Here is a 24,323-nt window from a genome sequence, read left to right on the forward strand (position 1 = left end):
TGAGTCTGGCCCAAAGAATGATTGTCACCTGCCCGTTTTTCTGTTTCCAATTCAGCAATCTGCACTTTTATCAATGTTTTCCCATTTACTTGCTTGATTAAGCCTTTCTACAAAGCTAGCCCAGCCTGGGGTTTGGCCACATGCTCCTTATTTTGCTCTTTACTTGGGAAAAATTGCCATTTATTAATTTGTTATCAATATCAACTAAATAATATATCACTGCTGGTGTCCCTCAGCTGGCATGACTCCCTGACCCACAGCAGGGCCAGGAAATGCTTCCAGCCTCAAGAAACCTGCTGAAGCACATTCATTTAAGAGCCAAATGCATCTGCAGTAAGGTTGAATTCACAGAATCACAGAATCTGCTGAGTTGGAAGGGACCCACAAGGATCAACAAGTCCAACTCCTGACCCTGCCTAGGACCATCCCCAAGAGTCCCACCATGTCCCTGAGATCAGAGAGTATTGTCCACTTGCCTTTTTTTTTTCATCTTCAGTTTTTTAAAACATGGCTGTGTGATCTCTGTTGTGATCTCTCTGAAAGAATGTGATGTGCAGACCTGATACTTCCTGACTACAACACAACTTTTAGTTCTTCAGGCAGTTGTTTGTGGGTTTTTTTCCCCTCAGAACAAATAAGAGCCTGCTCAGGGCAAACATTAAATACTTTTTAAAAGTCTTTTCTGCTCTACTTCTGAGAGCCTCTCTAAAGCAATCAGCATGTGCATGAAGTTGAAATATGTATATATTGAATCAAAAGCAAACTGGAAGAAACTGTAAAGGATCTCAAAAGAGATAATAATAATGGTTCTCAGAGCACATACAGAGACACACAGTCCAGCCCCAGGTACCTGAAATCAATGCAGGTGAATACACAGGTGACATTCAAATCACATCTAACCCCATGCAGGGCCATCATGACTGTGATGCTCTATCAGCACTGATACCTTGAATCCCAGAGTTTCTTCTTTTTTATAGGAGGAAGAGAGCATGAGTTTCTGTCCATCTTCACTCTGTGGCTCCCTATTCCTCCGAGGGAAACTCTTCTGATGGCTGGGAGGAATGAGAAGGCAAGAGATCCCTGCTCGATGCTGCTCTGCTTTCCTAAACAAAGGAGAAGAGTTTCCATTTTAGAAAACTTCTTTTTTCCCTCCTCCAAACTCCACTTCTTCTCCGAAGTCGCACACTTCCCTCAAGGCACTTTTGCCTCCCTTCGGGGACGCTTGAAACTTTAAAGGTCGTCTGCGAGCGGCACGCTCCCGCTGGGTCGGGTGTCCCCAGCCCGCCTGGAAGGCTGAGGTCCGTCCTGTCAGCCCCTGTGCCCGCGCACACCCGGGGCCGTGCCTTACGCGTGGAGAAGGGGGACTTTCCCCCCGGAGACCCCCGCCCGCGGGGCCGCCCCCGGGGCGGGGCCGCCGCCCTCAAAGCCGGCGCTGCCGGCGGGGCGCGGGCAGAGCCGGCGGTGCGGGGCGCGGAGGGTGCGGGGGCTGCGCGGGGCGGGCGGGCAGGCAGCACCATGGAGAGCGGCGCCGAGGGGCGCCTGGACGCCGCCGCCTTCCTCGGGGCCTGGCGGCACTTCGACGCCGACGGCAAGTGGGGACGGCGGGGAGGGCGGACACGCGTGGCTGGAGCCCCAGGCGGGGTGTCTGGCGGAGGGGCGGGTTGCCTGTGCGGGTGGGAGCGGGACCGTGCGGGTGGGTGCGATGTGGGACGTCCCGGCTGTCGCACGCGTGGCTGGGAGCCTGCACCAGTGGCTTTCTGCCAGCACGTCCAAGCTTCACCCCCACAAGGTCCTGGGGGTGTTTCCGAGCCCACCTCTTCCTCCTTATCGTGGCCGAATAGCACATCTGTAAATCCCCCTTTTCACCCCAAAGTTTTTGCCTTTTCATCGCACCCCCATTCTGTCTGCTGTTCCCTCTTCTGGGGTCAGTTAGTGGAATTTTTTTTCAAGAAATTTTTTTGTGAGGAAAACTCCTAGGGGCGCCCAGCAGCGCTGCGCCCAGTCCCTACATAGAAGTGACCAGATCAAATCGAATAGGACCCTCCTGAGTGGGCAGACAGGACCCCCAGCTGAGATCCTGATCATGCAGCCTGGAGCTCCCTGCATGCAGCCCATGACACAGTTCCTGGAACTCGGGCAGTACCACCTGACCGTTAATATATTTGACTTTTATTTAGACAACGGTTACATAGAAGGCAAGGAACTTGACAACTTTTTTCATCACCTCCTGGAGAAACTGGGACCAGAAGTAAGTACCATGCTGCATTAGTTGTGCATCAAGTCCAAGTGAAAAGGTTCTGCTGAGAGGTGGTTTGTGTTTGTTGTTCCCTGATTGCTGTCTTCCTTAGCGATCCCAAGGTAAAGAGCTTTTCTCTTGGCAACAAGGTGGCATTTAAGCAGGTACGATAAGTGCAGTCACCTGAGAAGTTCGATCAGTTGTTTTCAGCCCAAGAGCTGCTGTAAGGGTGAGGCTGCAGCTGGCACCAGCTGAAGGGGCTGGTTGGCAAGGTGGAGAGAAAGTCATTTACTGCCTCTGAATAGAAACAAACAAAAAAGCACCAGCACACAACCTGGCAGGGTGAGCGGGAGGGCAATGGTGATGATTTATTTAGTCAATCCTGTGTTGATTAGTTTTGTTAATATGATAGGCTTCTTTCCCAGGTCAATTTTTAACAAATAGAGTGTCATTAATTTTATGTCTGTATTGCTGCAAATGGTTAGAAGCCAAATGAGTGAATTCTGTTGCTCCTAAGATCCAGACCTGGCTCTCAAGTGTTCCTGGGTTTATGCCCCGGTTTCCTTTCCTGTTTTTGGCAGCATTTCCCCTTTCTCGCTCTCTGCATCTCAGTACTAACAGAAGTTGCATGACAATTTAGAGGGACTGGTTTCTTTAGCTCCAGGTAGTACATTGCCTATGTAGGAAAAGGAGAAATCCTTCCACTCAGGCCAGCACTCAGAAGCATGTAAAGAATATATTCATATTTTTACTACACAACATGTGCCCAGATAGGAAGAGAAAAGGAGGAAACATCTTCCAAATGGAAGGAGAGGGTGTGCCAAAAACCAGAGATTAAACAATTCCTTTAAGCAGAAAGTAATTAACTAAAGGAAAAAGGTAGCTGATAAAAGGCATAAATCCACGAGTTTCAAGTGTACTTACAAGCCAATTAGTACTCTTGGATCTTTAGGGCTACAATAAAAAAACAGAAGCTGTGAATAATTTTTTCAAGCATGGTTTCATTTAATTTGTAAGTAAATTTGGATTGAAATATTGACAGTTCCTGCAGAAACATCTTTCAGAGAGTGGATGGTTAGATGAACAAATAGGCACCTAAAAAAGCTTCAAAGCAAATCAAAAAGGATTCAACATTAAGCACAAAGAATCATTAGGGACACAGAAAAACTGATTGAAGAGAAATTGAAAAGCTCATGATTGTTTACCCAGGAACAAAAGAAGAAACTGGGAGCTGCTAGTCTTGGGGCACTGAAACACTGACACAAAGCATACTCAAGCAAACCCAGTGACAGCAAACATGAGATGTGGAAGGAGAGGCTTAAAATGAGGCTGCAGAGCTCAGTGCTGCAATGGGTCACTGAAGAAAAGGACCCCATGTGGGGCTCTCTGGAGTGATCTGTAGATGATGATAAAACTGAGGTTTAGCTGGGAATCTCATGCTGGAGGCAGCTTCCTAATGATGAGAGGTCAACAAGAAACTCGAAGCCCCACTCTAGCCCATAGCTTCCCGTGTGCACCCCTTACATGAGATTTTGGGACAGCATCACACAACACCAGCTGGGTTGCAAACCTGGTGTATGACAGCAGTTTTTGTGGTCTTGCTGACATCAGTGTGAACTCTACCACATTGTGTTAGGTTGCACGTAGAACTTGCAAAATGAGGGTGGTCTAGAAATGAACTTTCTACTTCAAGAAATCAATAATAGTTTTATTTGTTGTTAAAAATCCCTACTTGGATGACTCCAGCCTAACTCTCCATCCTCATCCAGCTTGTGTCTCCTTTGTTTCTGCTGTCTAGGATTTTCCATTAAAAAGAAATAGTTTACACAAATTGAATGAAGAAAGAACCCTCTCCTCCTATTAAACAGAAGAAATAGGCTAATTCTGGAAGACAGTGCTCACTAACTTTCAGGGTGCTCAAACAAATTCTCAAGGGCTTTTGGTTTTCTGCCCGAGTTTTCTTGCCTATTTTTGGTGACATTTCCACTCTGGTAGCATTAGGGACAAAACTACCCAGCAGGCAGTAGCCAGTGCAGCCTGCCTTGGTGGCAGAAAACTCAAGGGGTGCTTTGTCCTGGGAGGCTGAGAACAGTTCTCTGCCCTCTTCCCTGGTTATGGGGATCACCTGTTGCACCAGATTAAACAAAGGTCTCTACTACCTTTGTACAATGAGTTTGTCTAACGACGTTGAGGCATTTTTTGTCTTGTGTGTGTTGTGTTGTATAGGCTTGTGCTTATGGCAGGAGGAGTAAAGGGTCCCCTCTGCACTGTTTTTGCCACCCTACAGAAAGAAAGTGTTCTTTGTGATAGAAGCAGTGAGCTGGGACTGAGCATGTCTCTTCTTTAATGTTGACCTTTACTCCTTTGGGCTTTAAATGTCTCTGTTTCCTTGCACAGTGAAAGGGTGAGACAGCAATACACTGGCATAACTTACAGATGTGTCACAAGGATTAATTAGCGACTGTGTCTGAAGTGCCACACAAAAGATAAATAATGTTATCAACACTGGAAGTTGTCTCTGCTTGAATAGCGAATGGCTTCATAATTATATTTTTTCAGCCTGCACCCTCTAAGCTGTTATTTTTCTTAATGACCACTGTAGTCTTTCAGCTCTGTTTTTCTTCCCAACTACTCTGCACCATCCCCAGCTGACACTAAATGCCAGAGGATGGGAGCAGCTGGGAAAACAATGCAAAAAGGAGCCTGTTGGGAAGCTGAGAGGCACAGCTCTTTCTGACAACTCTCAGTATGGAAAGAAATTTGAAACAGCATCCAGTGAGGGAGGCTAATTCATCGCCTTTTGTTGAACCATCAACAGTTATGGGGGTGGAAGGGAAAACTTTGCGAAAAAGGTAAACCTGTAGTACACCAATCCAAATCCCAGATACTGCTTTGTTGCTTCTCCTCCAGCAATGGGTGATTGCTGGAGGCTTTTGGACAATGCGCTTAACAACATGCTTTAACTTTTGGTCAGCCCTGAGGTGATCACTGTAGGTACCTTCCAACCCAAATATTCTGTTCTATTCTATTCCTAAGAAAATAGCTTCAATTTCCAGATGTGTGTAACATATCCATAAGTCTTCTGTGATTTATGACACTGAAGTTTATGTAAATTCTTCATCAGCTGGAAAGGCTTCTGTGATTTGGTTTGTTTGGGGAATATGACCCACAATCAAGGATAATTCAACCCCACCCCAGCATATTGCTGACATTTTCCCTCTGCTGCTCTTATTACTCCTATATCTTCTTTCTAACCATTTGAGCCTCCAGCTTCCAACCTGTTGCTGCATGGCTGCTGTGAGCTGCCTGTGTTCTCTTCTGCATTTTCTAAAAGTTTCTATACTGAGGTTAAAGCTCAGTGGAAAGGACAGTTTCTTTCAGCATCACAGAAGTAATTTTTTTGGAACAGCGCCTCTGCATTTCTCTCTTGTAATAGTTTACATTTTTCTTTCCATATCAAGATAATTTAGTATCTTTATTGTTTATGTTTTTAATGAAGCTCTGTGTATATTCTCATAATAATTAGATAAGGAGAGTTTTGTAGATGAATGGCTATAAATTTTGGGTTTCGATAACTGAAAGTTTTCATAAAAACAATGATGTCTGGGCAGATATGAAGGAAAATGCACATTGCCATTGGGTTTTCTCAGAGAGGTATTTCACTTTGCTTAAATTGTACTCAGATTAGACAGAAGACTTTCAGATAAGAGACTGTTGCCCTCAACTAGCTGTAGATGTGTAAGAGACCATGTGAAAAATTTTTGAAGCATAAATTTGATCAGACAAGACAGGTATTAGCCTGGTTATAATTCCTCTGCCCAAAACCCACATGAATAGTTATGACTGGAAGGGACAGAAGTCAAGCTTTAGGATCCCACCTTGAACAGCCATGGGGGATTTGTCTTCGCATTTTACTTCCAAAGGAGAGGAGCAGCCTCCAGGTACTCTTGCACATCATCGTTGCCTGCACACTGCATTGCCTATCTAAATAATGTGTTTAATTTAATATGGTCAGGAACGCAGCAGCTAGTCAAATGAAGTTTTTTATGGCCAAAATATCAGCCAGCATCAAACCCATCCAAAGCAGACTTCTCCTGTGCTTTACCACCCCAAGAGACCTAAGGTCTTTGGTGACCAGCAAGAAGATGCCTAGCAGAAAGCATTCAGTTTTCATCCACATGTAGGATAATTCAGAATTCTTACCTCTGGGCAATACTCTAGGCAATTTAAATAATCAGAAGGAATGCTTTACTTTGAGGGTGCAGAGGCACAGAAACAGGTTGCCTAGAGAAGCTATGGGTGTGCCATCCCTGAAAGTGTTCAGCGCCTGGTCAGATGGGGCTTTGAGCAAGTGGAAAGTGTCCCTGCCCATGGCAGGGGGATTGGAACCAAATGATCTTTGAAGTCCCTTTCAACCCAAATCATTCTATCATTCTAAATAATGCCAAATGCAGTTATTTCTTTAGGTTTTGTCAGCCTTAATTAGCCTGAAAAGTTCCAATTTCTGTTCCTTCACTTTAAGGCAGGGAAGTGCCTCCAAGTGTCTCTAAATGCAAACTCAACATACCTACAGGTGAAGAAGAGACATGATGTGTTTTCATTACCCAAATTCATGTCAGAAAATTTTAGCCTAGTGGAAAGGGCAGAACAAAGAACCTGTTCAAAGCCTAACCACAAAATCGTGATGGCACAAGGAAGGCTGTAGTAGCCTTTGTTAGATGCTGGTATCTTTTACGTGGAAAAAATCTTTCCCGCATTTGTGCTGATGAGAGCTAAAAAAGGAACCAAAACATAGTGCAGGATAACTGGATAAGTGCTTATCTACTGTAGCATGCAGGATTACAGTAAATCCTAACTAAAATAGAGGGCCCAACTCTAAGGTGATAGCACTGCAGTTAAGTAAGCACGATTGACCCAAACAAAAAGTGAGATCAGGAGCTGCAGGGTGATATCCCACACTAGTGCAGGCTGTGCCAAGTACAGCTGCATGGGTGAAATGAAGTCATTCTTGAGATTATTTTTTTCAATGCTATAGGATTTAAAAAAGAAATAAAAAAAAAGAAATAAAAAGAAAAAAAAAAGGTTTTCTCCTAAGGTCAAAGTTTATGTTACTGATGTTTCATTTGGTCTTTGCTGGCCTCCTGTCTGTACTGTGTGGCTTTTGGCATGGTAATAGTTGTTGATGTTGTTTTCCAACTATCCTTCTTGGCAGACACAATTTATTTTCATAGATCTTGTGTAGGAATTTGATATCTCTGGGGCCATTGGTTTCTATCGAGTTTGGCTGAAACATTAGAAGAAACATGTGGTCAAACCAGCATTTTCAGATTTTTTTTTTTTAAGAAACAGGCTATAATAGTCATTTAAATGTAGTTTCTTCTTGTTTTTTATGTGCTAATTAATATAGTCACTTGCTTCCAAAAATCACATCAAGAAGGAAAAAATAAATCAATTTATGACCAGACTGTCATGATCAGAAGGAGTTAAATTTCATCAAAGAAGAAAGACTTCACAGTGCTCCATACATTCACTCTTTACCACCCTTCAACAAATGACTCATAGCTGCATTTTCATCAAGGCACGCTGATGCCAAAGACATGAATGTCTTAAGGACCAAAAATTTAATTAGACAGCATGAAGCAAAGAGGCAATAATATAAAAGGAATGGGTTAACAAAGAAGATAGATTACATCCAGGTTTCCAAGGAATCATAATCAACCATGACAAAGACATTAAATGCTGTGAAAATTAAAAAACAAACAACCAACAACAAACAAACAAACAAAACAAAAAAAAGAAACCCAAAAACCCATGTGATCATGCCCTTTCCATGATTACAAACACTATTAAAAATCAGATTACTTTTGTGATGCTAAATACTTCTAAAGGGTTTTTGCAAAAGGGAAGACAAAGACTGGACACAGAAAGGAGAGAGCAGAAAATTAATTTGATATGGCAACTTGAAGCATAGAAGCTTTTCTCTGTAAAACTCTGTGGAAGAGCATCTGTAGTAAGACATTTACTCCTTAACCCTGAGAAATATGTAAACAAAGTCACAGCAATATTTTAAAGTGTGTGCTTTTGTGAGGATAAAAGTGATATGGCCTTCTCCTCATTGAAAGAAGTAAGGATTTCTTTCCTAACTGGACACTGAGAACATGTAGTGGCCCTTGGAAAACGCACAGCATCCAGAAACTCAGGGAGCTGCATGCACCAGGAAAAACAAGGATTTACAAGAAAGGCTTCTCTGTAGGGGCAGTGACTGGAAATGATGCAACAGCATTCACTTAAGCCCTCACAAAATGGGAAAGCTTTGCAAACATTTCAAACTGGGTAAGGTTCTGCTGCTTGAGATAGGCAACATAAACAAGACAGCATTAGCTCTGATGAAGAAAGCTGTGCTCAGCTACGGACCTTTCCTATGGAAAGCAACCTTTTTAGCTGACCTTTGCTCAGCTATGGAAAGCCGTTTCCCTCTGTCCCAGCTCACAGAGACAAGAGGCACGAATTTGTATCCCGCTATTTGTTGTGTCATGGTTTAACCCCAGTTGTCAACTCAGCACCAGAGAGCCACTCACTCACTCACTCACTCACTCACTCACTCACTCACTCACTCATTTCCCAATGGAATGGGAGAGAGAATCACAGGAGTAAAGGGGAGAAAACTTGTGGGTTGAGATAAAGACATTTTAATAGGTAAAGCAAAACCCACAAGCAAAGCAAATCAAGGAATACATTCCTCACTTCCCATGGGCAGGCAGGAGTTCAGCCATGTTCAGAAAAGCAAAATACAAATACTATATAGTAAAATCAAATATATATTATAATATAGACTGAAATATAATATATAGCAAGTAACATCCCTATGTTATCAAGACTGTTTCCAGTACAAATCCAAAACAGAGCTCCCTATTAGCAACTATTAAGAAAATTAACTGTATCCAGCAAAAAACAGAGTAAAAAGATGGTGTATTTGGGGTTTTTTTATTATCATAATTCATAGTGCTTAAATAAATGGCAAATGAGCCTGAGGCATTGAAAGCATAGTGTGTTTGGCTTCTAGACTTTACTGCTTGTTGCAGTCTGTAGTTGAATATCAAGATACTAACTAAATGGAAGGAAGGTAAGACAAACTTACCAGGGAAGGTGGTGGTCACAGCACTCGGTGCAGTGGAACCATCCCTGCCAGTGCCTGCCTGGAGGTCTCCCCATCTTGCTCTCCTGCTCCTGATTTTTCTCCCTCTATCAAAGGACTTGCCCCAATAGGGGAGGCAGGGAAATGTTTGTAGGACCCCAAAGGCAGAGAATAAGAAATCGAGTCTCCTGACCAGTGAGCTGCCAAACTTTGAGCTGCCAAGCTTTTACCTTTGGCCTCCCTTCAGCAACCTCATTGAAGGGTGGCTGAGGCAGTGAAGGGGCCTCTTCACTAGTCTGGCTGGTGTCCCTCATTGCCCTGGCATCCCAGCTCAACCTCAGCCCCTAGACAGGTTGAGAGGTGCCCACTCCCACTGACAGCTCTTTGCTGCATCCCTGCTCAGGGATTTGCCCTGCAGCAGCTGCATCAACCATAATCTCTTATTTGTGAATAGTTATCTTGTCCCTATCAGGGGTACCTGACTGTTGTCTTTACAAACCACCAGTGCTATTAAAAAAAAATCTGTTTGATGCATTTATGAGTGTAGTCAGTTGCTATATCTACAATGCTTTAAAACATTTTAATATTCCCCATAACATCTCTCCTTATTTTCCCACTGGTTTTATTCGCTTTTTGTCTCTATGTCCTTTCCTCTGAGCAGAGCTTGGAGACCCAGCTGGGACTCCTGAAGCCTTCTTAGGTCTCACAGAACATTGCACTTGCAAAAATAATACCAGGGACAACATGTTTAGCTGGTAGAATTCTGCCTTGGGTCCATAAATCCTGAAATATTGAATAGACAGTGATTTGGCCCAAAAACATCTCTTGTTTCTGGAGTACGCTCTTGTCTAGGCGTGAGGATCCTGCTGAACCACTCACAAGTTTCCCAAATGTCTCCTTCTTGCTGTAGCAATGCCTCAGCACTGATTTGAAGCCAAAACCATATGAAGAAAATCTGAGTCTTCAAGGAGGAACTGGCAATTCCAGCCATCTGCCCCCTGTCCCAGCTCTGCCCTGCAGCATGCCCAGGCTGTTCCACTATAGGCTGCAGACATCCAAAATCAGATTACAGAGTCAGCAAGTAGAGCAGGAGTCTACAATCCATACCCATGCTTGGGCAAGGGGAACAAATAATGTAGATTGGGGTTTTTTCCAGCCTTTTAAATGTTTTTGGAATAGAAGATCAATCAGAGCAAGCTACTGGTCTGCACCACCAGTAGGTTGACGTTGGAGACCAGGTCTCCCAGTCTTGGTTTCTGTGCTATGTCTTACTTGATCTATTTTTTTCTTAATTTATTTTTAATCTTTTGAGATTGGGGTTTTTTGTTTACCATTAAAGGTAATCTTTGAAACCCAATTGTCATAGCCCAAGGTGTATCATCCTTAGTGTAAAAATTTGTGATATACAAATAATTTTGCCTTGAGCACATATCTTGGGAAAGCAGGATTGTGCGGTATCTTTTATTCTTTGTGAGTGAAGGTTGGGTTTTGGTAGATCTATTACCACTTCCATTCCATGAGTAGAATATTTATGAACACAGAGTGATTGTTCAAATTGAAAAATCTACCCTAGTGTAACCCTATGGACTGAAAGATCACTGAGCTGTGTAAATATTGCAAGCATTCCAGGCATTTACTTGATGTATCCCATAGTTTAAATCAGTTTATAAAAAAAGAGGAGGCTGTCCTGTTTTTACACAGATAACAGTGTTCCTGCCACAGAAAGCTCAGTGAGGTGGTGGTTAATAGCTGACATGAAGTTGAGCAATAAGCTTTCTTAACAAATGACTAGTCTGAACTCCACAGCACGCTTTTCAAACACCAGCTATGATTATTGTTTCAGAAATAAGTTACCCTACTGGGCATGGAGGAGGATAATTTCAGAGTACTTTGCAAGCCTATTGAGGTTGGCAACTGATAGGCTTGCCTAACTCCTGGGAGGTGTCTCAAAGAGTGAAGGTGCTGTCAGAAGGCAATTTAAATAGCACGAGGGAGAGTTATAATGCCAAGGAGAAAGTTATAATGCCAGCTTGAGAATGTGGCTCATGGTCTTGTGTCATAGCAATGAGAAAGGGACTGTACAACCTGATGGAGCTTCAATAGTAGTTGGAAAGGATGAGAAACTGGGTTAGAAGACCCAGGAAGGCACAGCTGTAGTCCTAAATCCAGCTGGACGCAAAGATGATAAAATCTTTGAGGGACTTTTTTTTAGGGGTTGGGAAGAAGTTAATTTATTGTCTTGTAAAATTGCTACAAAAGTATGCCAAGAGCCAGTCTGGGTTATCCTCCTCACTTCTTTCCCTCCCCTCCCAGTCATGGCTACCTCCCACAGGATGGGAGAGAAGCCAAGACCTGCTCAGTGTGGGTGCAGAGGGAGACATGTGACTTCATTAATTTGCTTGAGTGAGATTAACTAGGAGACCTTCCTAGCCCAGCCACAAAGCTCATATGACCAGAAGCTTTTTCCCCTAGTGGGAAAACTGTACTTTGTGTAGTCCAGTCAGACTGGGTACCCTCATGGCTGCTGCCAAAGAAACCGTGCCTGATGAATCTAAGCATTGTATTTCACCTGTCACTGTGATGTCTGTCAAAACATTTAACCTGACAAGTCCTGAAAACTCTCCACTATGTAGAAATTAATTATGGGGCTGCGCAGATGCAAAGGGAATGTCAATTACTTGAAATTCTATGCTACTAACCCAGGAACACTGACAGGGCTTGGTGCCAGGTTTTTAACCAGCTGACAGGTAATAATAAACAACAGTCCAGCTCCACTGACACCTTTCAAGGCTGGTGATCTAATGAACTACAGAGACGTCATTCAAGGATAAGCATATCTTCCTGAAAAACACGAGCTGAAAACAAGCAGGATGAAAACTGCTGTACAACACACTTGATCAAAACCATACCTCAGGGTTATAATGGGGATAGTTGACCAAAGAAGCAGCTGTCTGTGATATATTTTGGGGTCTCCAAACACTGATCTTCCAACTGAAAGCTTAGTTACTACAAAGCTATGCATAGGACTTATTTCCAAAAAGTCATCTGCAGTGGTGTGTTTGTGGGTTTTTAAAACCATTACCCCCAAACTGTAAGGATGCAATGATCCTGGAAGTTAACTGTGAGTGGGGAGATATTTCCTCCAGGAGACTTCCAGTGCCCTCAGCAACTTTCATGTGCATGTTGTTTTCCCTGTGGCAGAACACCATCACAGAAGAAAAAGTTCAGAGGATGAAGGAGCAATTCATGTCTGTCTACGATGTCACCACAGATGGACGCTTGCAAATCCAGGAGGTATCTCTGCCCAACCCCAGCTCAAGATTTCTTTTATAGAAGGACGGAGAATTAGAATAAACTTTTTATAGGGTCTGCAGCAATAGGACAAGAGGTAATGGTTTTAAATTGAAAGAGGGTAGATTAAGACAAGATATAAGGACATTTTTTTTTTTTTTATGAGTGTGGTGAAACACTGGAACAGATTGACCAGAAAGATGTAGATGCCCCATCCCTGGAAACATCAAAGGTCGGGCTAGACAGGGCTCTGAGCAACCTGATCTAATTGAAGATGTCCCTGCCCACAGAATGGGAATTGTATTAGATGAGCTTTAAAGGTCCATTCCAACCTATACCATTCTATGATTAGGACCTATAGGGACCTAAGATTAGGACCTGGGAGATCAGGAAGACAGAGTCTGTGTGGGGAGGAGGTGAGTCATGGAGTATACTACATTAGCCAGATGTCTTGGTCTGGACTTTATTTCCAAGGGAGAAACATGTCCAACTTACATTTCCCATACTATGTCAGCAGCCATCCCAGTTTTTTCTTTTCATTACTTTCTTGGTGTGAGTTTGTTGTGTTGCAGGCTTTTTTTTTATGCTATTTTTCCAGCTTGCCAATATGATCTTGCCTGATGATGAGAATTTTCTACTGCTTTTCCGACGGGAAACTCCCTTGGACAACAGTGTGGAATTCATGCGGGTCTGTATCTCCACATTGCCTCTTCCCTTGCACACTAACAACTTCTTCAATACCAACCCTTCTGCTCACTGCAGAACACGGTATGGGAAATAGATGGGTATTGTGGAAGCAAAACACGTACTGACCTGTTCAGGTAGAGAAAATTGTACATTATTTACACCAGCAAAACAGAGATGTGGTAGCCAGGACTGGACCAAGGGTACTCATTAAACTTTGCAAATGCTCTCAGCCAGCTATCGATCAGGCCACCAGAGACAAAACCTCCCCGCTGATAAATCCACCGCTCTTGGGAGCTATGGCAAAGCCGCAGCTTTGCCTCACGTGCAGCACAGCAGAGACCAAGAAGGCAGACCAGGCACGTTTTAAGCACTACATTATCCTGAAACAGTAGCCTCTCAGGCATGGAGTGGAAACCTCAGGTGAGGATCACAAGCCCATATAACTTTACCCAGTCTCCCACCAATCTCTGCCTCTAAGTACCCCAGCATAGAATTTCAATTTTTCCAAGACTGCTTGCAGTTACTCTTATTCCACATGCAAACTGGGAGCTTCTGCAGATCAATGGCCAGTTTTGTATGGCCTTGACTTTTACTCAGGGCAATAAAAGAAACTGCATGTACAAATTAGGTAAGAAATGCAGAGCAGTTTCTTAGGCTTTTCTTCCTTTTACAGACAGAGTGTCTGCATTAAACATGTGATAGCAGCATGTCACATGTACAGCATCCAAGTGTGGGTAAAAGCTATTGTGTGAAAAGTTTATTGTATTTAATTTACAATGAATTATATGTTGGATAATGCAACAGCTTGCTCGTTATGGAAGTTCTGATTTGAATTTTTACAATTATCACTCGAGCAGATGATTAGCTGCAATATTTATGTGATTGTATCAATTTATCCCTGTTCAGATCTGGCGCAGTTACGATGCTGACAGCAGTGGATTTATTTCAGCTGGTGAGCTCAAAGTAAGTTATTCTAACAAATCTCTATGGGCTTGATCTACAGCTCACTGATGTCAATGGGAGCCTTTCTGTCAGTGTTACCAATTTGCTGCCTTTCTGTGTGGTTGACAAATGGCATTTCTAGGTTGTTAATAGCAAGTTGAAGGACTCACGCCTTCTGGCATGGTGTCAGGGGGGACTCTGCAGGAGTCTGCTGTTGCCCTTGATGTCTTGCCTTGTCCCTTGACCCCACTTGGTGACCCTGAGGCACCCAATGAGTCCCACAAATGCTGCCTCACCTTGGCCTCTCTCAGCTAACCAGAGCCAAAAGGTTTCTTCACAATCTCTTCCCGAGCCTGCAGATCTTCTGATTTCTCATTAAAGCTCAGGCTGTTGAGGCGAGAGAAGGTTCATAAACAGTAACTCAAACACTTTGAGTCGATTGGGCACAAAAGTCCATCCCTGGGCTGCAGACCATGTGCTGAAGTCTCAGTGTGTGGCTTCAGCCTGTGTCCCAGCAAATATATAAGAGGATGTTTAAGTGTTTTGCCGAATGGAAAATATTTTTAATCAAGATCAGTTATCAAATATTGCATGATTTATTTTATCATTTGCTTATTTTATGAGTTAATTAAGGATTCATTCCAGTATGCATTCTCTGGGGAAATTTCTTTAATTTTCTAATTTATTTGCAAAAATATGTTTCAGCTAAAAAAAATTTGAACTTTGTCAAACTGAAGACACTACTACTAACCAGCAATGTGAAACTAGATTCATATAGCTCTGCTAGATTTGAATTTACTCTAAAGAGTAAAATCTGTCTCTTTCTTACTACAGGATTTCCTGCGAGATCTCTTTTTGCAGCATAACAAGGTGGTCGCTGAAATGAAGCTGGAAGAATATACTGATACCATGGTAAGAAAAGATAATATTGTTTAGATTAGAGTACTGACTAAAAATCTCCTTCGGAGTCAATGTCTATAGGACCATAAAAGCCCTCCTAAAAGGCATACCAGAGAACCCTTTGGGAAGTTAACATGCTACAGCTAACAGTTCTTTACACTGGACATCAGCTGTGAAAGCATTTCAAATACTTTCGCTTTAAGTTGAACTATTCCCTATGAGAAAACAGCTTGACTCTATGCCAAAGAAAGCTGAGCTCTAAACTCCCTTAAAAACAGGTGAGGTGCATCCTTCTTCCGGGTATGTTCTGCCACAGCTAGGTCTCTAGCTCATTCACTCCCTCCTTCCCTCCCTCCTTCCTATCAAATCCTTTTGCTTCCAAGAAGAGAAGGTATCTAACTTTTCTGCTCTGCAAAGCCCAGCAAGCCTTGCTGGCTCCCTGCTGCTTCCCTGAAAGACTAGGAGGTTGAAAGTTTCAACTATTCCCCTGCCTTATTACAATATAGCTTTTATACTGCAATCAACAGTGTATTATTTGGTGTAAGTTTAGCATCAGTCACTTGGATTTCAGAGCAACTTATTGTATCTAAACACCTAAAAAGAAGAAAAAAGGTGGAAAAAAAAATCTTATTTCTGATGTCATTCTCAAGGGTATTATTTGAATTCCACTAGCAGACATCTATCACTGCAATTTTTTTAAATTACTTTCAGATGGGACTGCCTTTTTTCTTGGCACAAAATCTGTGTTTGTACCTAAAAACTGGCTTGGTCTGCAAACAAACAAGGAGCTGCCACGTATTTTGCAATACTGTGTTATGTATGCATGATGCGCCTGTGTCTAGAAATGTGACCCTTTAGAGCAGTATGAAAAACTGTACCATTACAGAAGAGTGTTGATTTTTTTCTTCCATATTTAAAAGACAGTGAAAGGAGAGGAATGTTAGCAACAGAAATAATTTTCCAACTGGCAGAGCCTGAAAACAATAAAACCCCAGTAGTTACAGCTAGAACAAAAATCTTCCTGGTAGCATCTGCAGGTAGCAAATAGCTCTCATACTGCTCCATTGAGGTTTCCATCCCCAGTGATTAATCTCTGATCAAGTGCTGGGAAACAGGTGATCTGGAGCTTGTAGACAGTGGGTGGTTCATTTCCTCCAACTCCTTGCCCTTTCCCTTAATTTCCCGAGAAAGATCTGTGATTCTACTATCCCAATGCACTTGGGTGTCAATGCAGCCCAGGGCTAAGAGCCAGGAGGTCTGGTTTCTATTCCCATGTGTTTTTTATAGATTGGCATTGTATCTTTGGAGAGGCAATTTAGTCTCTACATCAGAAGATAAGATTTGATCTGGGAAAAGGGATGCTTTGTATATCTGGGGAAATCTATGATCTGAAATGCAAATCTGGCTCCTGAGGACAAAGGTTTGTAAAGCTGCAATGCCAAAAGAACCAGGGATGTTAATGGTTAGAAAATGAAATATGGCATATAGTTATTTTTATTTTGCAATTCTTTTCTTTAAACTGAAGGTCAGTGATGTTTATAAACACATCCAATCCCAAAAGCTAAGGCAGGGTGTGAAATTACCACACACATAATCACCCTGTGATATTCTGTAGTAAAATAGAGAATACGAATTCTGCACATCACAACAAAGTATCCACATGGGCAGTATTTCTATAGTATCAGATAAATTGTATGAAGTGATGGAGTGGGAACGTATCTGAAGCAGAATGGCAAAATTCCAAGGAGGGAAGGAAGGTTCAGCCTTGCATTTGTGGGCTGAATAAAGAGGGAGAAATAACCCAAGGAGCAAAGATACAATGTCAAGGCCCAGGGCAAGACAGCTCTTTGCTTTCTCTCTCTGCTTTCCACGTGGAGCGAGGAGTCCCACTGGGGCTGCCACCAACACCACTGTTTAGGAAAAAGGGGACAGTGGCCCTTCCATTTTATTCCTGAAGCTTTCATAATCCTTCTGTTGTGTCTTTAGCTACCAGCAGCACAAATTCCTTTACTGCAGAGTGGACACACTTATATTTCCCTTCCCAATTGCATTGCTCCCAGACTTTTATCTGTTTAGAGCACGAAGTCCTTGGGACAAGGACCCATTTCTGCTGCACCCAAATACAGGGTCTCTCAAGGTGGCCCATCTATCCAACTCAGGGCTTTCAAGTGCCGCTGTAATAATATTCTGTTGAAATAAGCCGTGTCCCTAGGAGCTGTAAATCCATCTGTCTCCGCAGGAATTTACAGATCTCTGCCCTTTTTTCTGTGCATACACAGCTGGCTGCACGCATCTTAAGCAGCTACTGATATACTGAGTGGACCCTAGAGCCTTCTGGAGATAGCGATAAAGGAGAAAATTCAAGCTATCATTTTAAAGAAGCTAGCCCAGACATGAGGGAAAAAAAAAAAAAAAAAAAAAGAAGGTTGCGTTTTATGCTTCTGTGCTGGATATTTGCAGCTTATGAGTGCTGCAAGCAGATATCATACTAACCTGGACATGCTAAGTTCTTGCCCCTTATGCTGCTATGAATAATCGTACACCACATTATAAAAAAAAAAAAAAAAGCCTGAGAAGAAAGCATTTCTTTTGGAAGAGATTGGTCATCTCTGGAAAGGAGCATCACTTTATCAGATTGTTTAGCAGCTGTTTCTTAAGAGGCTGTTCTGTTTCCTTGTGACGTTGACATCCTTTCTTCAGAGAACACTGATATAGATCAGGGATTTGATGAACAAGTGATGAACCACTGTAAAGAAAACGGGTAGTGAACACATCGGCATCATACAAGCTCTGTGAGTCGGCTAAATCAAATCTTAAGTAGCAGTAAAGCCACTGGGGAAAGTCACAAAGGAAGAATATTTGAGTTCTCAAGACTCTTCATGGGGGAATTAAAGTGGCAACTTTGTGCTGAGGAAGCCCCTTCGTAGGCACAGTTCTTCAGTTTTTTATGCCTACATAGATAAATGTTTGTATTAATAGTCATCAAGTGTGTATGAATAATTATTGACATGCAACTACTTGCACGAGAAGATACATAATAGTGTGCAGTTCTGAGTCCTTGAAAACAATCTGTAGATTTATTGCTATAGACAATGAAGAAACGAGGCTGCACACACCATGATTCGATCTTCGGGAATCTCTGCAGAGCCCTCTCCACATTCCATCTCCATTAGGGTTCCTCTGGCAAACAGCACCTGGTGCTGACATCCAGCCAACCAGAATCCCCAGGACCCTTTGCAAAACCAGTGTTTTGATTCACACACTCCTTCTCAGCTCCAAGGCTGAAACATTCCCCTCCAATTCCAACCAACTGAATGCAGGTGCCGCTGGACTAACTTGTTCCCCCAGTTGCCTTCCCATGGGCACAGACTGAGAGCTGCTGATTGAGAACAAGTGCTTGGAGGTTGAATTGAAGCCTTGTATTGCTCTGAGACTCATGAGAAGAGGCCCCAGGGGGTCCTGCAATGTGTGCTCCAGGAGACACAGTGAGCAGCTGAAAATGGAGGGTTTTAAGAACATGGTAGGAATTTTCTGCCTTCCTGAATTAACACAAGCTGGAGAAATGAAAACTTGTCCCCTTTGTGCTTCTTGGTGAGAAGAAGGCTGTGGAAGATGACAGTAGAACAACCTTTTCCAATCCCTCCCCAACTCCACTAAAACCCCAAAGTCAAGGTATTTATAGGCTTCTGTGTCCTAGTGAAGTTTCAGCCCATGAATACTCATCTCACACGTCCATTTGATAACATTTTGTTGTGAGTCACAACCTCTATACCTGTGCATGCCCACAGCTGTGTACTTAATAGAATACTGTAAATGATGGAATAGAAACTATATTTAAGATACAGTTTCTGATGAAATTAGGTATTCATAATTTTTTTCTTCTATAATAACAGAATTTTCACACAGTTTTTGCATCTTGGCATATGTTATCACTTTGTTCATAGAAACACTGATAGTTCACAGCTTCCCAGATAGCAGCATGTTAGTTCTAGTACTGAAATCCCGATGCCTACAAGTTGCATGAAGGATAAGCTCATTACTGAGTCAAACTTCAACAAATTAAGTTACATATTCTCCTGAAGCAGTCGCACATGCAACACTGATATTCACTTTTTGCATTGCCTTATGTTGATAATGTCAGACTGAGCATAAAAAAAGTCCTTTAATTTGAGCATTATTACATTTTAGCAAAATGAAAAGGATAACTCTCACTCAGCCAACACACTATCTTTGCCCACCTCAAGCTAAAATTCTAGAGAGGCAACAGTGTAAGTGCAGTGACTAATAACCCAACAAGCGTTGGTCATGAACTACAACATTTGAAAGTTTGTAGATGGACATGGCTGAGTGTGAAATCTTAGCCCCAGAGAAGTCAATATAGATATCTTTCACAGCTTTAATGATGCCAGGGTTTTGCTGGGCTTATTTACAAAGGTTCTCCTGGGGACTGAGATATGTAAGTGAGCACACAAGCCTGCAGCTGACCAGCTGCTCCTTATCTTCTCAGTGCAGAAGGGAAGAGGTTGACTTCTCCCTGAAGGTGGTCTGTGTCCATGAGTATGCATTGTGGACTACCTTTATTGCATACTGGAGGGATTTCTGGTGCTTTTGTGGCTTCAGCCCGTGCCCTCTGCAAGGATAATGCTAGGGGTTCAATGTGGTCAGTTCTTTGGCTGTGAAAGGCCTGTCTGTCCGTGCTCAGTGCAAGTGCCAGTGTACTTACACAGGGAAATAAAAGTCAGAACACAGAAAATTCTGGTAAATAAGACCCTTAACACCTTTCTAGTCAAGCTAGCACATCTTTGTTAACAAAGTCTTTTGTGACCACCAAAGAAATGGTGCAATAATAGACAGACAAATATTTATTGTATTGAAAAAAAGCCTGAACAGATTTTGTTAGATTTGTGAACACACTGAGCAAACTTCCCAAAGCTCTAGAAATACAATATGAATGGGGTGTAGCCTACAGGAGTGGTTGCCTAAGGAACAGTCTTCTGACAACCCTTCTCCTGGTGGTGTTTCTTGCTGGTCCCCCTCCCAGGCAATTCTGTAAGGATGCCATGACCCTCAAGACACTGGATCTTCAGGGATGCTCTGGCACTGCAAGCATGACATCTAACCCAAGCCACCACTATGGGAGCCCCACCATCACCAGAGAGCTTCTTCCTGGGTTTGATGCATGTGATTCTTCTTGTTGCATTGCTGCCTGTAATAAAGAGAGGACCCACAAGGCTGATGAACACAATGGAGACAAATCTGCCTCCTGTGTCCCTTCTTGACTTAATGTAGGTGGTGCTGCTGCTTCCCATTTTGCACTGCACTTGCTGTGGCATAAGGCAAGGGAAGCAGAATACCTCATTTAAGCTCATACTTCATTTCTGAAGATCAAAACCAAGAGAACTCAGGAGCATGCAGGCTTTTGAAAACTCCAAGTGATAACACCTTGCTCTCCTAGGAATCAAAACACTCTTAGAAATTCTGCACTAAATGACTTGTCTATGCGACACAGGCAATCTGGTTGGGCAGAACCCTGAGCTTTTGTCCTGAGAATAAGTTGCTGGCCATGGGGCCCTCCAGTCTGTCTGCAAAAGTCTTTGTGACCTCATCCTTCCTCAAAGAAAGAAGCCATAGGCAGCCCTGGAACTTGGGCACATGCCTGTCTTGATACACTCTCAATACCTTGCTACTCACTGGTCAACTTGAGTTACAGCTGTTGGGCATAGGTGCCCATGATATGTGTGTTTGTGGGAGTAGGAAAGCAAGTAAAAGCTGACTCTTTTCAGTGTCCCACTTTATCACACACAAAGAACCAGAGAAGATGTAAAGGCAGGTTTTAGTGAGCCCACTGATCATAGAATTATTTATTTTGGATGTTTACTTCTTTCCTTGTCTTTGTCATGGAAAATAATTCATATTTATAACCTTATATTGCTCTTCAAAGCATATCATATTGTGGTGTTTCACTGGCCTTCTTTACAACACTGGACTGGAAAAGTAGAGGTATTTTTTTTGCTGAATCAAAAGCCAGTGGCAGTTCTGATTTTGCACTTAAAAGAAATGGAGATGTAACAACACTTATTTTGCAAACCCAGCTTTTACATATTCTCTGCCTGCCTCAGAGTGCATGGACTACATTCAAACAAATAGAACTAAGATGCCCCTGATGCACTGCCATTAAAATGTCAGTGAATTAATTTGTGCAAACACTTTAAAACATGGGGTAGCTTGACAGCAAAATAAATGCATCATTTTATAAAGCATACTGCTAGATGTAACAAAGCTTTAACTAAAATTGAGTGCTATTTAAACATGCCAGACCTTGTCCTTAACCACATTTCATATTTTCCTATCAGCCTGGCAGCATAAATATACCTTTCAGGAGTGTAAACTGAAAATCCATCAAGTTTGACATATCAAGATGGTGTGTTTAAAAGTTCAAACTAGAAAGAATTTCATAACCATTTCAATTATCTTCTTCAATTAGCTTCTCCCATGATGTACACTTTGTCACATGGGGTACCCTCTGATATTCTTTGTGTGCTCATTCACGCAACCAGCAGATCAGAACAAACACTCACATGCTTGAAACTTGAAAGTTTAATTAAAAACTATTTCCTCAGGCTTTTCCCCAAGTAATGCAACGCGAGATTGCCATGTAGTGGGTACGCATGAGCTCCCGTTGTCCAGATAACAGGATTAGGACTATCTTGTTAGCTGTGGTACCTGAACTAATTCCCTACATGTTTTCTATCTGTCATGTGGAAATCACTGGCCAAGAATTAGCTCAGCCTAGCTCTTCCAGCCAGACTTTTATTTTCCCTCTGTTGACTGGTATGGACAATCAAAACATTGCATATGTTTGCAAATTTTATTCAGGACACTCATTGCAGAAAAAGGCCAAACAATTAGAAAACACAAAAATACTCTCTTGCAGAGCTGAGTAAAGGAGGTCAGGGAGAAGTCAAGGAGGTCAGGGAAGGAAACTGGTTAGTTGTAAGTAGACATGGTCAGCCGCTGAAAGTTTAATGTCAAGATCAAAGATACAATGCAAGAGAAGCAAACTGGGCATGTTTCCTTTCATTAAGCATTCCACTAGGGAAAGTATTCTCGCTGCAGATAAATGTGCTTTAATGGAGTTTGTGCTACTGCAGCAATATTGTAAAGGATTCAGAAATGGATAGGGCTGAAAACCACTAGCTCACAAAATTGACACTGAAACAGAAAGACTTTCACATCTAAACCACCACCTCTAATCTATCCTGTTTCATTAAGGATGCACAAAGCTTTTCAGCCTCCCGGCTATTTGTGACTTCTGAACCCATGAAAATGTTCTTCACCCACAATGTAGAGCAGATGCAGGGCAGGCAGGATGCCCAAAGTCCCAAGACAAGGACAGCTACACTATGGTGCTTATTTATTTAATCTGTGGAAAAGGAGATGAGGCTGGAGATGTTTCACTGAAAAGGAGACTCAAGACTTGTCCCAGACAGGCCTATACGAAATGAGAAATGTGCCCTAAGTCTGACTCTTGTTTAGGAAAGCACCAGATCTGCCCTAGTTGCATAAGCTCACACCATGGTCAGCATTTCTAGGTGTTTATCAGCGAGTTTGTATGGAGATCAGAACATTGTGGTCACAGAGCTGAACTTCTCCCAGAAAATCTGTGTGTTTGCTTTCCTGAGGCATCGCAGCAGGAAAAACATCTGAATTTGAAGTCTAGGCTGAAACACTGGATTTTAGTCTCAAAGAGTAATTCTGAGATGCACAGAGTATGGGAGAAAATAAAACACACTTCCAGGAGCTCAGAAATATGTAGGAGAATCCCGGTGAATTTGAAAGAGTGCTAAAGGCAGTAAGTTTTCGTGTGTTTTGGTAAGGACATGTATCTTTGTGTGAACAAAAGGCCAATGCCTTCAGCCAGAGCTGCCCTGACCTGGCATCAGAGTCCCTAAGAGCTGTGTGCTGTGTTTCCCACCAAATACTGTCCTCTCCCACCATGCCATCTGCACTGCTTTATGATGAATTCCTACAGACCATGTGGGTATCTAATGCTCCTTGGTGGCCTAAACCAAGGGATTTAGAGTGACATTTTAAAAAGCACTTGAGTTACTGTAGAGCCTTGGGACTAGGGTATTCCCACCATCCATATGCTGGTACTTTCTCTAGCTGACTAAATAGGGGTTGTCTTCATAAGTTTCCCTTAAAGAGTATTTTTCAGAGTGATGGCGTAAGCTGGATGTTGCAAAGCCACCGATGTTGGAGAGTCTGCAGAAGTGAACGAGCAGGGATGCCTCCCTCTCTCTTTACACAACAGGGAAAACCAGTTTAGGTACTGATGTTCCATTTGGAGAGAGGTTTTTAAATTCTTATCTGGGATTATCTATTTCTAAAAGGAACATTAATAATTTGCTACGACCTGCAGAATAACTCCCTTAACTAGCCAAGGACTGAAGGCTCATGTTTACCTCTCTGATGGCGGTGGGAGGCTGTCACTGCAAGGACATTTCTCCCCTTGGTGGCAACAGCAAAGGCAGCTTCTGCTCCCATCCCTTCCTCCAGCCTTAACTTATTGCAGCTCCAGCAAAGACGTGGGAAATGTGCTATATTACACTGGGAGAACTGATGGGGCAGAAAGCAGGATGCAAGAGTTTAGGTCAGCTAGAAAGGGGCAACTTGGACTGAGCAACCAGAGAGCAGTCCTCAGGATGACTTAGCAGCTTCATTTGTATTTCCAGCTCTAGAGCAAAGGAAGATTCAGAAGTCTTTCTTCTGTTATTTAGTGGCTCTGCACAGAGTGCGTGCTTGGCAGAGGCCAATTAAATGGAAAAATGGCTTTCCTTGTGCCACTGAACAGCCACATAGCTCTCAGGATGACATTTTTCCAAATATCTCAATATGGGCATTCAATCAATCAGAGGACTTTTACACTGTCTTTTGGTGGGAGAAAAAGTGAGCCTATACAAACTGCCTCTTGAAAAACCCCATCCAAACCTCTGTAGTGTAAAATGCTCAGAATAATTAATGTCTGTTGCAGAATCTCAATCTAAATGCAATGCCATAAAGGGTCTCAGCATAGCTGCCTGCCCTTGAGCAAGGGGTGAGGAGAAGGCAGCACTGACAAAATAGTTAAGG

The 24,323-nt window shown here is 42.6% G+C and overlaps 1 protein-coding gene across 1 annotated transcript in view; it reads left to right on the forward strand.

Moving 5' to 3' along the window:
• Positions 1–1,509: 1,509 nt before the first annotated feature.
• SCGN (secretagogin, EF-hand calcium binding protein) overlaps positions 1,510–24,323 on the forward strand; it is a 29,206-nt gene continuing 6,392 nt past the window's right edge. The window contains exons 1-6 of the mRNA XM_050313745.1: positions 1,510–1,588; positions 2,178–2,248; positions 12,573–12,665; positions 13,261–13,350; positions 14,256–14,312; positions 15,126–15,203. Coding sequence (XP_050169702.1) covers positions 1,516–1,588; positions 2,178–2,248; positions 12,573–12,665; positions 13,261–13,350; positions 14,256–14,312; positions 15,126–15,203 — 462 coding nt within the window. The 5' untranslated portion in view covers positions 1,510–1,515. The remainder of the gene's footprint in view (positions 1,589–2,177; positions 2,249–12,572; positions 12,666–13,260; positions 13,351–14,255; positions 14,313–15,125; positions 15,204–24,323) is intronic.

This window comes from Myiozetetes cayanensis, unplaced genomic scaffold (assembly GCF_022539395.1).
Source record: "Myiozetetes cayanensis isolate MyiCay16 unplaced genomic scaffold, myiCay2020 scf1, whole genome shotgun sequence".
NCBI classification, from domain to species: domain Eukaryota; kingdom Metazoa; phylum Chordata; class Aves; order Passeriformes; family Tyrannidae; genus Myiozetetes; species Myiozetetes cayanensis.